The 14235-nt window shown below is 39.7% G+C and overlaps 1 protein-coding gene across 1 annotated transcript in view; it reads right to left on the reverse strand.

Moving 5' to 3' along the window:
* Window positions 1-117: 117 nt before the first annotated feature.
* LOC308403007 (voltage-dependent L-type calcium channel subunit alpha-1D-like) overlaps window positions 118-14235 on the reverse strand; it is a 63694-nt gene continuing 49576 nt past the window's right edge. Inside the window, 18 exon segments of the mRNA XM_080892219.1 lie at window positions 118-3288; window positions 3456-3773; window positions 4020-4126; window positions 4945-5084; window positions 5199-5327; window positions 5981-6007; window positions 7052-7443; window positions 7855-7971; window positions 9391-9524; window positions 11058-11159; window positions 11334-11436; window positions 11571-11667; window positions 11756-11883; window positions 12303-12462; window positions 12554-12645; window positions 12740-12805; window positions 12903-13031; window positions 14025-14057. Of these exon segments, the coding sequence (XP_080748345.1) occupies window positions 2983-3288; window positions 3456-3773; window positions 4020-4126; window positions 4945-5084; window positions 5199-5327; window positions 5981-6007; window positions 7052-7443; window positions 7855-7971; window positions 9391-9524; window positions 11058-11159; window positions 11334-11436; window positions 11571-11667; window positions 11756-11883; window positions 12303-12462; window positions 12554-12645; window positions 12740-12805; window positions 12903-13031; window positions 14025-14057 (2580 nt within the window). The 3' untranslated portion in view covers window positions 118-2982.

Raw genomic sequence — 14235 nt, forward strand, 5'->3', positions numbered from 1 at the left:
TTGAATTATTTGTTTTGATTTGCGAGGCGACACTCACAGCAACTGTCTGTCTGCTAAAAAGTGTAGAATGCAAAGAGATTAGAACAGCATTTCAGCATAAGTTTATTCAATGATGATCAATAGAAAATAAAATATCAGTATCGATTCAAAGAAAATCAAGGCCAAAATAAAATAAAATAAAAAATACAAAAAATGTATTGATACAAAACCTAGAGGGTTATAGTAAAGCATTTGCTACTAAGAGAAAAGATGTTTACTCAATAAAAACATTAAGGAGCAGATATCAAGACTTTCAAGTAGAGAACATTACCATGGGTCTTTCCATATTGTACATATATTACATTATCTTCTATTTTAATACAGCTTTCTGAACATTAATAGTAGTAATAGTAATTATAATCATAACAAGATGAAGAAAACTAATAGAAACGTTCAAATCAACATGTGTTTCTCTGTAAACTGGTACTTGATCATTTTATTTTATTTTTTCTCCTACCTGCAAAACAGAGGAACAGTGCACCTTGAAAAATGTTTTTAATACTCTTTCATTCCCAGCATTATGAGGTGAGGTGTAAATGACAAATATAGATTCCACTAAACCATACACACAGTCACAAAAAGTACAAAATTGTCTCACCTTAATACACAAATCTGTTTAGAAAAGGGAGAAACAAAAAGCACTATACAGTTACTTGTGCAAAGACAAACAGCTATGTGCTAATATTTAAATACCATTGGTAGACTGAACCAAATCATTATATTCTTTTTTTCTTTTTTCAGGAATCCCTGACATGAGGTAAAAGTAAGTTCTTTTAATCTTTAGTTTAACACAACTTTTAAAAGTGTTTACAAAATAATGCATATCTTCAGTTCATCAGTACTGTAATTGCTACGAATAGTACAATGTGCCTTTTATGTGCATTGGTCCTTTTTATGACAGTTATCAACAAAAGGACTACAACACTTTTTTTTTTTTTTACTCACAAACAATTCAAAGAGCCCTTTCAATGTGCACACAAAATGGAAAACCTACATTTTCATGACAGTATTCGGTTGAATTAGAGTACAGTATGCACTCGCCTACAACAGCAGGTCACATTAACCCTTAAACGCTCTATGGTAACGCCTGAAATAGCCCACCTCAATTTATTTAGTCCAGTATCTTTATGCAAGAGAAAAACGGATGATGAATGGTTAAAAGATATTTTGTTGCCTTGCGTTTTTAAACTTGTGGGCTCCAGCTACTCCTTTATTTAAACGTACCCAGTGTGGGGTTTGCCATTCATTTTCATACAGTCACACTAAAATCCACGTTCAGCCCTAGTTAATCTCAACGAATCCACTGTGGGATACTGGGACAAACAGATAAGCTGTGACAATGATATGTCTTCACCAATGCCTAACGAGGTATACTATACGCAGGAACCAGGGAGGCTGAGAAAGAAAGGTTGGGGGTGTGGGGGTTAGTATTGCTTTGCCTCTCTGCAGCATCCTGACACCAGGACACCCTCAGTACTTTCACCTAGAACACATGTTGGGGCTGTTTCCGGCCCTTGGATGTGTGCATGTGTCTTCTGCCACCTAAGCCCTCTCCACATACAGCATGAAGGCTAAGATGTGATAGCTAAGATTCGGTACAAAGGTCTAACGAAACCCTGCCATGACCAACAAAGAGTGAAATTCCCAGCATGAGCTTTGAAAGTGTTAATTTATCCCTGTTATTACCATCTATCAGTTTTCGTTCTTTCAGCAGCAAAAAGGCATTTCAGTAGGGGCTGACAAAAACCTAGGTTTGACTCCGAAGCCAACTGAAAAAAGCAGCATTGTTAATGCACTACGCATTTTAAAATACTGTGCACAAAATATGCAAACAAATGTGTTCGTCACATCTGTGAGAAATTTCAGCACTGGATCCTTGAGGCTTGCCTTCTAAAAATGCTCCATTGTCGGTTTGATGAAGTAACAAGTGTACTCCTATGCTAAGGAAACAAAGCATATCTTGTGCGGTAGTGTCGCCACATAAGCAGAACCTCTAAAGAATGCTGTCGTCATAGGCAAAATAAAAGGTGCATATTGGCAAAAAAAAAAAAAGCAAATAAATATCCGAACAGTTTACCTAATAAAATAATGCAAGTCTGCTTTTATAGTATAACATGAGTCACAAGGGTCCATATTGCTGATCTTTTAAATGATACATAATTACAAAATATAGAATATCTCTTTACAAAGTTTCTTTTGTTATATAATACAATTTACAGCATATCAACTATGAAATATTAATCAGGCTATTCTAAAGTGTTAAAATAACCTGCCTGCTAGTGCATTTATCACAAATGCTTTAGTTGCTTGAAAAGTACATATCTCAAGTTGAATGATGCTATAAGTAGGACTGTTAGTTCCTGCATAATCTGGTGCAACTCAGCTCTCTATCTCACTATTTCACTCAGCTCTAGCGATCTTTAAACGATCTGCGCTAACGACGAAGGGGTCGAGTTATTCTAAAAACTATGTGAGGAGATATGCCTTTCTATGCTTGCATTGAAAACTTGCATGATATGCCAAACCTTAAAAAAGTGACTGAGGTAATGACATCGAACATCTGATTGTCATCACCCTTAGAGACCCACCCTCTAGAGCATCTCACACCTTTGCCAGTTGGTCCATCTCTTTCACTGGCATCAGCGTTATTGTCTTTGACTGGCTGCAGGCAGAACCTGTATATTACCATCAGGTCAAAGCCTTTGGAAGGAAGATCCAGTCTGTCCCTCTGTGCTCAACAGGAATGGTAACTGGCTCTGTGCTGTGACCTCCACGGCTGGCAGGTGGAGAACAATTAAACGAACAGGACTTGTGTGTCTCTCATCCCTATGCCTTTTCTCTTCACTTTAAAGGCACTTCTTTGGGTCAGAGCCAACAGATGCATTTCTTTTAAATTTTCGCAAATCTATAAGGGTCCTAATGTGCAGAATCCTTCAGCCTCTGCTATAAAGTTGTGATGCAGATCATCTCGTCTGCCAGGTCCTCCTCGTAAGGACCTCTGGGTTCTGTCTCTGGCTCTTCATCACTGTAGCTGGCTGCGGTGTCCGGCAGTTCATAATCCCTTGGAGTCAGAAGGGGAAACACATTTACCCCATTGATACCCGGGGACATTCCTCCATTCAGCAGGTGGCTGGCTGCACTCTCCATCTCATCTATCGTCATCTCACATGCATCTGCTATCTCGTGCTTTGTGGCAGCGACAAACTTGGGATCCTTGGCATATCTCCCAAGTCCTTCTGATATCAAAACCTGTTCGGAGGAATTTGAAGAAAAATATCTCAGTGTGGATTTTTTTTAGGACTGTGTTTTGTGTTTTGTTCAGATGACACAATAAATCTGAAAATGTGCTTGTGAGATCAAAGCCCAGGTCATGCAAAATTTCCAGTAACTATTCCACCAAACAGCCTTAAACTCACCGCTTCCACAAGGCTTGTTGCACTGCCTCTTTTCTGGTGGTACTGGTTATGGTACTCCGGAGGAACCTGCAGGTGCACAGGTGAGTACGTTCTCTGGGAGAACTCGGGATCGTCTGTGTACCAGGAGCTCTTGCGCACAGACACTTGGCTACCAACAACACTCTCCCTGTGTGGGTGTTCCACACGTATGAGAGGGGTGTAGTATGGTGACTGGTCTTTACTGGCCGGTGTGGCAGGGGGTGTGGCCCAAGAACGGGTGGAGCGGGTTGGGGAGAGGCGATGGGCTCTGCTAGAGTCCAGCCCTGCTACAGCCATAACCTGATGGGTGAAGAAGGAGGATTTTGACGGTGGAACACAAAAGTGACTTGAAGTATAGTTAAACTGTGCCACCCACTTGGGAAGCAGTTCTGTTTGCTGCTATTTCATAGCTGTGTAGTATCTCGATTCAACAGTTTTCTGTGATATTTAGCAATTCATTTAAGAAAGCTGATGCAATCTGCAACTTACTAACAAATGTCACTCCACCCAAGGCCAAAAATGTAACTTAAAGAATGTCTGTGTTACCTGGTGCTGCATAAGGTGCAGTGGTAGAGCAGTACGCTGATGTGGAAGCTCATCATGGCTACTTTGTCTGCGCAGACACTCAAAGTTGAAGGATGGCCTTCTATTACCTGAATTAATCCAGAGTAGAGCAGTGAGCATTAACTTAGAAACAATGAGAGAAATTCAAACATACGAGTAATACAACACAATAAAACGAACAAAAAGCAAAGTTTGTGTACATGTACAACCTTTAAAAGAAAACTACAGCTTTGTGAGGTTTGTCCACAAGCACACAAAAACCCCCACACAGCTATTTTATGTTGCTCATCTATTAAAATCACCTTAACTGGATAGAGGATTAACATTTGCCACTTTAATAATTTCAGATATTAAGAAAATCTATGCTCTGATCAATGTACTAATGTACAATGTAATAACAAGCTATGAAGAAATGAAAAGCAAAGAGGGGTGTGCCTCACGTAAAAGCTTTCTACAATATTTAACATTGACACATGGCACCAGGTCAAGGAGGACGACAATCACAGGCTGTTTTTATAGGATGAACAATTTTAATATTTTAGCCACCTTACTTTTTTGGAACCAGAGCCCACATGAAAGGGAAGGATCTGACCAAAAACCAAGGACACTATTACTGTAGCGACAATCACACAATAAGAATACCCTAAAGCATACCCTTCTTTCCTGTCTGCTTACTCTATATCAAACCATAACTGACTAAATGAACATCAGGCCGTGTTAAATAAAGTCATTACTGAGAGTGTAGACTGATTGAGAAAGATTTTTTTGAGCATAATGCTTATTTTTCTAATTGACTCCTTTTTGCCCCCTACTGGCCATTAGAAAGAATGCATTCAAATATCAGCCTCCACTTTCAGAGAAGAAAGCCATGTCTATCTTTTATATATAAATGATGGTCATAATATACCTTGAGGTGTTGCAGGAAGCAATCTTCTCTTTGGTGACCTCCGTGAGTCGCGGTAGAGAGGCTGCTCATCATCATCGTAGTAACTGTCAGGATGATGGTAGCCTTTGGGAGTCTCATACTCCGTGTCGCTGTTCTGATACCTGGTGAACATTACATTATGGGATCCATTATCCAAAACACCTTTGGAATAAATTTCTAGCCAAGTCAGAATGAAATTGCAACTGCAAACTGCAAAACTGTGAAAAGACTGTTACCTGTCCCCTGACAGCATACTGTCATCTTCATAAAACTCCTCCCCGCTGTAATACTCCCCGGAGAAATGGTCTTCATCAAACTCCTCCTCCCTTCGGATGGTGGGATGGCGACCATCCCCTCTGTGGGACCTGTGAAAGAGCCAGGGCAGAGGGGTTAGAGCGTGCACACTGTTACTGTCGTTATGGGGGTTACTGCTATACTGCCATGCACTGCCATGCAGACACAAGCCTACAGGGGGCAGCAATTCAAGAGACCACCCTTTTACAACCAAACCAAGACAAACAGAAGTCGTGGGTTATCTCTGCCATGTAAACACCCCATCCACTTTGACATTCACTACTTTAATTAAAACACATCTCTTTCTAGTAAGTCATGACGTTAACTATATGCAGTGTTGCGGGAAATGTGCACTAAACAGAAGAAGTGGACACAAGTAGTGATTTTCACTCACTTCATTTCAAACATTCTCATACACTCCCCTGTCTTCAAGCATCTGGGTAGTCCTTTAAAGCAAGCGCATCACTTTTACACATGCATTAAGCAGGGCTGCTCTCAGCACAATGCTGACCACTCACATTCATTTCTCTATTATTTATCCAACAATGCATAAACACAACTGTGCCATAACAACTAGGAAAGCAAAATGACTGGCCAGCATGTAATGTGAAACACTGACTTAGCAAGGATGCAACAATTTCCAAAACCAAGTCAAAATGAAACAAAAGTCCTTCTTTTGCTGTTGAGACACATTGCTGGAACCAAACCTAGAAAAACAACATACCTAACATAGGTCTCATAGTAGCGCCTTCTGTCCAAGAAAGCACAGGGATGGCCAAGAGAAAGAATTTAGTTAGGAAGGAGAAAGGGAGAAGGAGAGAACACAGGAAACTGGGTGAAGAAAGTGTGACATATATATCATACAGTATATGAAGCATATACAGCATTCTCATATATATGTACAAGGAGAACAGAGAGTGACGGCGATGACTCCACTGTCGGCTGACAATTCCATTATCTATCTTTAAGATAAGAAACAATCTGAGAATCATTTCTTTTTCATAAAGAGGAAGCAATGAAATTGTCCCCCAAACTTCTTGGGCACTAAGGAAAAACAGGCCCAATACTGGAGAATGTAGTTTAAACAGAAGATGGGAAATCAGAAGAAAAATGTGCTACTGGTCACAAATTAAGTGTCAGTACAAGAGTAGGCTTTTGATGCATGGTGGAATGAAGTTTCCAGTAGAGGCTAATGTAATGGAAAAGTCTGATAAGAATCTGCCTGTGGAAAAACACAGTAGCAGTATTGTCCACCGATGTCTGACAACAGCAAGCACTCACACAGTGAATAACCACAGTGATGTTTTTAAAAATAAATCCTCTTATGTGTTGTTGTACACCATAAGAAGTCTCTTCGTGACTATCACTGGGCAGAAATGAAGACAAGGACACCTCTTAATATGTGTTAGTGCTATATGTTCTTCCATAATTATCAAATTCATTGTAACATACACTTGTAATTACATTCATACAAACGTGGTATCTGACTTTTCTACAAAGATTTTCTTACAGATGAGTTAGTTCAGACAGTATTGAAATTCCTGCTGCAACAGTCCATGTTGAGCACGTCTTGATGTGACGTAATATTTTACATGTTTAGTCCACATGTAATTGCAACATTTGACGCGTAATGGGAGTAAGTACACACTGCCAAATAAAATGTGCCAGAGACAAAGGATACAACAACAGGGTGTGAATGGAGCTTCAGGTTTATATAAATTTATATAAATCCACTTTCACTCTATATTGTTTGATCTAATTCTGCAACATGACATAATGATCACTGTGTGGATACCTTTGACCCTGGGGTGTCCGTGGCTTGTCGTAATCATAATAGGAGCTGCGTAGACCTGGATAGCCATTGGGAGGTGCGTGTTCGTAGTAGCGATGGTGTCCTCCGTTGGGAAGACTGGACACGTTGGCATTGTTGAGGTTTATGTTGGTAGATTTGGGAGACTTTCCGTAGGAGTTGTGGTGGCGGTGGTGATGATGGTGGTGGTGGTGATGATGGTGGTTGGGATGGGACATTGCATTGGCTCTAGACAGGCGTCCTACTGGCTGCTCCATGTGGGCGTAGTGAGGTGGAGGCTGCACTTGCAGAGGGCGCTGAGTGGCATTGGTTTGATGCCCATTGGATCGCCGATGACCACCATTCATGAGATGGTTACCAAAGAGTCCACCATTACGCTGTGAAGGAACACTCACAGTAAAACCACCAGCATTTCTCCTTCTTACAAGACAAATGCTATTGATGTTAAGTCTGAGGGCTGATATTGTTTAAGAAAAATATATGTGCAAAAGTAAGTTAGGAAGCTGGTACATGGCATGATGTGCGAGCAAAACAAAACACTGTTTAGATTGTTGGAACTGAAATGGAGAAGAAACATAATAAAGCAAAATGAACTCATTAGAAGAAAAAAAACTTACATATTGCAGATATAAAATCTGAAGCTAATGCTTCTGCTACAGATTTAGCTGCTAAATGCTTCCTACTCCATTTCCATCTACAGCTAGCTTTTTCACACGTACCTTTCCATGAACAAGAATTAATATTTACAAGCACAAACATTTCCCTTTGTGTAAATTTGAATCAGTTACCCTATAAATTTCCTCGTCTTCCTCTGGAATAAAGTCTATTAGTTCGTCATCCTGCAGATCACATGATATCGCCCGGCGAATTTCAGGCCCAATATCATGCAGCGTACGAAGGCCAGCCTGGAACCATGACAACAACAAGGCTAAGAGCTATGGTTGTGACCTTCATCTTAAAACTCACAGTGCGAACTCTGACATCATACAGGCACAACCACCACACATACTGAACATACACGCACCTGTGCTGTACAACACCTGACACTTACAGTACTTTCAGACTGTGAGAGATGAGAACACAGAGACAGGCAGATGTGCTCTCCTGAATGTAGCCTTCGGTAGATTCCAGATATGCTTCTGTCACATACTGGGAATACTTTGAGTACTGCAGGAAGTAATTTAATATGAATAAAAAAATGTGATTCATGGCTATTTCTTGAGTTAAATATAGAAAAATGTATGTTCAATCACCCATATGTTGTGTTTAGTATTCGATTTTCACTGCAATGATTGCAATTTGTCAAATAAAACTTGACAGAAAGAGAAATCAACAACTCAAAGAATTTGATTGCTGCAGTTGCCTTCCTATCACCAAGAACGGGAGATTATGTTGACTGTGTGGTGCCTAAAATGACTGGATTCCAATTTCTTAAACATCTTATTAATTTGGAAAAAGAGAGCAATTTACATTTCAGGTGAAAGCATTGCATGTAATTATATAATTGATTCGTTTTACTTTTTTATTTATCTTCATTTTTATTCTGCTATTAACTTACCTTCCCATTTTTATGTTTTTTCTTTAAATTAAATCATTTTTGTATGTACTCATTACTGCACTACTTTACTTTACTTTTACACTTCCAAATTACTTAACATTACTCCAAAAAAGTATTTATTCGTATATTTCGCTTTTACTTTTGCTGATGTTGTTTTGTAGCCCTTTCAGTCCCTTTTTTTCCCTCTGAAATATTTTCCACTAGTTGGATGAAAAAAATAAAATGTAAATAATGTAAAAATATAATTTTCTTCTCACTCTTTTCTTTGTAGATCTATATAATAGCAGAATACATAGAAAAAGTTAAATATAAAGAAACTAGTTGGTCATGTTTTTGTCTGACAGTGATATATGGGACTATACTGACGCCATATATCATACGATATAAGGTAACAGAAACTGCAACAAGCTTTGCATGTGAAATTCATGAGTCGTGGACTGTGATGCACAGAAAATACATGCAATGGTGGCTGAAGACAGTGATGTGCACTTAACATCAACATCTAGCTATTTTTTTGAGACACAGAAGACACAAGTACTAAATTCACACAAGAGAAACATAAATCACAGAATCATACTGTACACCAAGATCATGAACGTCCTGCTGGATCACAAACCATAACATCAGCACTCTTGATGAGTTTTGAATGAAATGCACAGAGATGTATATCAGATTTAACAAAGTTCATTCATTCATCCATTTTAACAAAGGTCTCAACAGCCCGTCTCACGTTGTCAGAAACACACTTGAGTGTCGTAAGACTCACCTGTAAAGCAATGGCTGTGTTGTTCTGGGAAGGGTGTGCACCCACCAGGCCTTCCTCTTTACGTTTCTTGAATTTCCTAAAGTAGTCCTGTATCAGGAAGGTGGCATAGAACTTCCCCACGGTTACCTCATCATCTGAGTGAACAGACCACACAAATGCTTCCTATGTCAGCAACACACAGTACCCTGGGAGAGAGAGGGAAAGACTCTTCTCTTCCCTCGTCTATGGGTGGTGGGGGTTCACCACCTTAGAACTTAAGAATAGCGAGGCACTTTTTAACCTCCACCAACCAAATGATTTCTAACCAAATGTTATAAATCCATTTTGATGGTGTATATACTTTACCTCATTATGTACCAAATAGGATCATTTGCTGTGTATCAGAAAGGACAGAGAATGAACATATCCCAACATGTCTTCATGTGTGTATTTCTGTGAGATTACATGTATGTAAGTATGTCTGACTTGTGGATGATTTAATTGGAGGAATTTGTGTTCAAACACCTGCAACATTAAAAGGACTGATAAAACTTTAAATGATTACTATTGCTCTGCAGAAAGTCTTTTTTTCTTCAAGAGAAGATCAACAAGAGCATTTGAGCTCATTGGAAATTAATGAACAATTTTAATTCTGTTCAGTTAATCATGACAGGAAAACAGAAAGGCTTTTCAATTTTTAAATGTGTATCAAAAACAATTTTTCCATTTAGGCCACTTGATTAATTTGTTCAAATTTTTCTTAAATTTTCTTTTCTAAATCTTTCTTGGATGTCAAAGGATGCTATTGAATGTTTTTTTAACTGCTTTAGCACATGCAAGCAAGCAAAACTACAGTATGCATCATACATGTCGGTGTGTAATTTCATATGCTTGTGCTCATGTATGCCCCTACATAATATTATGTATGCTTTTTTTTCTAAATACTGTACTCAAAGCTTGTGTTCTTGCATGTATATTCTGCCATTTTTTGAATTTAAAAAGCATGTACGAGTGTGTGAGAATCATTCTGAAGCAGGGGTCTGAATCACTTTGAACAAGCACGCTGGGGACAGAGATCAGAGAGAGAGGCAACACTAGTTCCATGCCACCACCCTAAAACAGAACTGCTTCAGAATATTCTGAAGTGTTTTCAAAGTTTTGGACACAGAGATACAAAAGTATGAGAAGAAAAAAAGCTCAGGCAGTAAAAAAAAAAAAAAGACAGAAGAGAGAGAGTAGAGACAAGAAACAGATAAAGAAGGAAGGACAGAGATGTTGGAGAGAAAGACGAAGCATGCTCTTGCACAGTGGTCTATAAGGCCATGCAAGCCCAAAGCCCAGCAGATAGTCAGTGGCCTCCATCAGCATCCAGGGCAGGCGGGAGGGAGCAGTGTGTACTGAATACACACAGACTAAAAAAGACATACTGCTGAGGGGACAACAGGGAGAAGATGAACAAAGCAGAAACAGCACAATATAGCCTTATTTATATGTGACACTGTCTCAGTGTGAGCGTGAGTGTTAGGTTTATTTAAGGACTTGGTTACAAAATACCTGTTTGGAGTAATTATATGTGAACAGCATGGAAGCATATGGTTTGTGTGTGTGTGTTTTCTGCAGGCTGCTTTAGGCTGATTTGTGTGTCAAACAGAGGACATGAAGGTGTCTGTGATGTTAATTCCACTAACCACCAGCAGGAGGCACCACTTGATCCAGCAGCTTCATGCTGGTTCTCTTCCAAATTTTCTTGATGACAGCTCGCAGCTCTTCATTGGCCTGCTCTAGATTACCTGCACCACAGGGAAACAAGCATCCCTGAGAACCCAGCCCTCCACTTTACAGTCATTTAAACTGAAGTTGAGAACAATTAATGCAGTGTGTGCGTGAGCTGAATTTTGGGGGAATATTTTTCTTTGTTCTCTTAGCAGCAATTTAATGAAATGTCATTCATGTTTGATTTATACCTTCTGTTTTTATCTTTAGGGCTGTCCGCACCAGTGCAAACAAAGTGGCATTAAACATAACAGTACCATCACTGTTCAGAGGCATGTTCATGGCTACCAGCCTCTGAAAGAAGAGAACAAGCCTTTAATATTGTTGTAAAATAATCATCATTTCTACCTGAAATTATTAATCAAAATGACAGGAGAGAAGAGAAGAGAAGAGAAGAGGAGAGGAGAGGAGAGGAGAGGAGAGGAGACCTTGCAAGCCACTCTGTGAGGACACAGCTTGCCAAAACCCAGTGGAGGCTGGATGCGACGAAGAAGGGTTACAACATCCAGATGTTTAATTCTGCCTCTATATGAGAAAAATACATAGAAAGTAATGGACATAGTTAAAAAATGAACATGAACATGAATATTCAGATGAGGAATAAAGCACATACTTTGCCTCAGGGTCATACTCTGACCAAATTCTTTTGAATTCATCAAGGTGGTGAGGACCAAGAATGGACCAATCACGTGTCAGATAGTCAAAGTTGTCCATAATGACGGCCACAAACAAATTAATAATCTACGAAAATAAAAGAAAAAGGTCTTAATATATTTACAAAGTATTTTTTTCAAAATAACAGACATACAGTATACATAGGGTTCTAGGAACACATTGTATTTTATAGAAAGGACATTTTTATTTTGACACTATTGTGCTATGATGCACATAACTTGGACCTGTTGTTTTATGTTATGATGATTTTAAAGATTATTCATTTTTGCCCCATTTCATATTAGCTCTAGGTGTAAGAATGATCAAATGTTATATGTATAGTAATATGTTACACATATTAAACCTGCGATGTGAAAACTGATATCTTTAAGAAACAGAACTCCCACTACTGATGCTGCAAATGATAAGGTAGTGCAATACACACCACGCAAGTATAACTGATAAGAAATGAATCCTTAGATAAACACAGTTTCATTTTTGTGTACCAAGAAAGCACAGAGCATGTAGAAAGTGATGAAGTAAACTATTGCAAATCCACTGCCACACGTCATCTCCTCCCCGGGGTTGTAGTCAGACTCTGGGTCGCACAGTTTCCCTGGCATACAGGCCAACATGATCTCTTGCCACGCTTCACCTGTGGCACACCTGGAGAAAACGCAGGCATGGCGCACACAAATTAATCACCTAGAAAACAAATTTGATTTTCCTGATGGCCTGACATCAGTTATCCACAGACCTGAAGAGAAGCAGCACGGCCTGTGGGAAGGTCTGGAAGTTGTTGTTTCTGTTAATGTGAGTGCCATCAACCATTGCAATCTTTCCAAACACCTGTTAGAGAAACATTGCCAAATGAATACAACTGCACTCTTACTGTTGTGGTTAAAAATTTGTGGAAAAAGTATTTTCTGTCCAGTTTACCAACCTGCATGCCAATGACAGCGTAGATGAAGAACAGCATGGCTATCAGAAGAGCAACATATGGCAGAGCCTTAAGGCAAAAAACAGGGGAAAAGTAGAAAAAGATTCATATGAGCAACTTCCATTTTTCCCTTAGACATTGATTAAACATTTGTGCTGCATCTCACCTGAAAGGATTTAATAAAAGTCCAAAGCAGGGTGCGAATACCCTCTCCTCTGCTGAGAAGTTTGACCAGCCGCATGACTCGAAACAGACGAAAAAAAGTGATGGAGATTCGAGCGCTGTCCTCTGTGTTCTGTGGAGGAAACGTTCAGTGTTATGCAGCAGAAGAGCAACAGAGCACGTTTATAGTGAACACAGAGCACCCGGCTGTGCTTTATGGGATGACGAAGTCTTATCCAAGACGTCTGTACCAGCTACATATGAGCTGAGAAAGCAGCACTGCATCTTTTCATAGTGAAAAACTGAAACTGGATCTTTAAATCAAAGCAGAGTTTTGCTTTTATTTGAGCAGAGATTTTCTGGTTTGACCGCTATGCCTTTCAGATATGATTGCAGCTCTCAAAAACAAATGTAAAGACTTCAAAAAACACAATCTAGAGAAGTCTGTTAGGCAGTCTGCGGCAGCTGATATGTGTCTGTTTCTGCCTGTGTATAAAGCACTGTCAGGTTCCCTGTCACTGTAAAGACCTACAGGGAAGGAAGCAAGGAGGCAAGCATGCTGGAGAAAACCTTGCCATACTTGACAGGACACATCTGCACAAGCATGGCACCCTCAGTCCAGAGTCACTGCATGCGGAGTCACAGTGGGACCAACCCGAACGGGTCGGCCAGGAGGTTCACAGGTCAGAGCTGGGTGACCTGATCCCAGGGGTCATCCATGGGTCACTACCCCACCCAAGAATGGTGGCAGAGACCATGTAGCAGTGTCAACAATACAAACGTGAAGAGCGGCTTAAAAACCGCTCCCACCTAACAGGATACAAACGTCACGTTTGAGAGACACACTCTCCTTCGAAATAACTCCAAACAAAAGGAAAAATTAAAAGCAAATGTTTTGAGGATTTATGCGAAGGCGCTAACAAAAGCAAAATGAGGAAAAGAAGAAAAGAAATATAACGAGAAAGGAAACCTGAACGTGAAAACGTAATAGTACATAACATGGACTTGAAATAAGCAACAGATCATAGAAAGTGTAACTGACAACAGAAGACTAAACAGAGAAATGCAAATCCAAACATGGCATGGCCCTGACAGAGTTAAAGGTGTGGGGGGTGGAGCATCTTACCCCCATCTCATCCAACTGAGGAGTCTCCGTTGGCTTTAAAATCAAAGACCTGTATTAATGACTTGTACAGAGGCCACAGGTCTAACACACAATGGGCCAAAAACGTGGAACAACACATTTGATAGTTTTTGTTTTGTTTTGTTTTTAAAATCACACGACACCAGCACACGTCAGCAAAGACGCAGACAGAACACAGTCACTACTCTTCTCA

Source organism: Rhamphochromis sp. 'chilingali', assembly GCF_963969265.1.
Source record: "Rhamphochromis sp. 'chilingali' genome assembly, chromosome: 9".
NCBI classification, from domain to species: Eukaryota; Metazoa; Chordata; class Actinopteri; order Cichliformes; family Cichlidae; genus Rhamphochromis; species Rhamphochromis sp. 'chilingali'.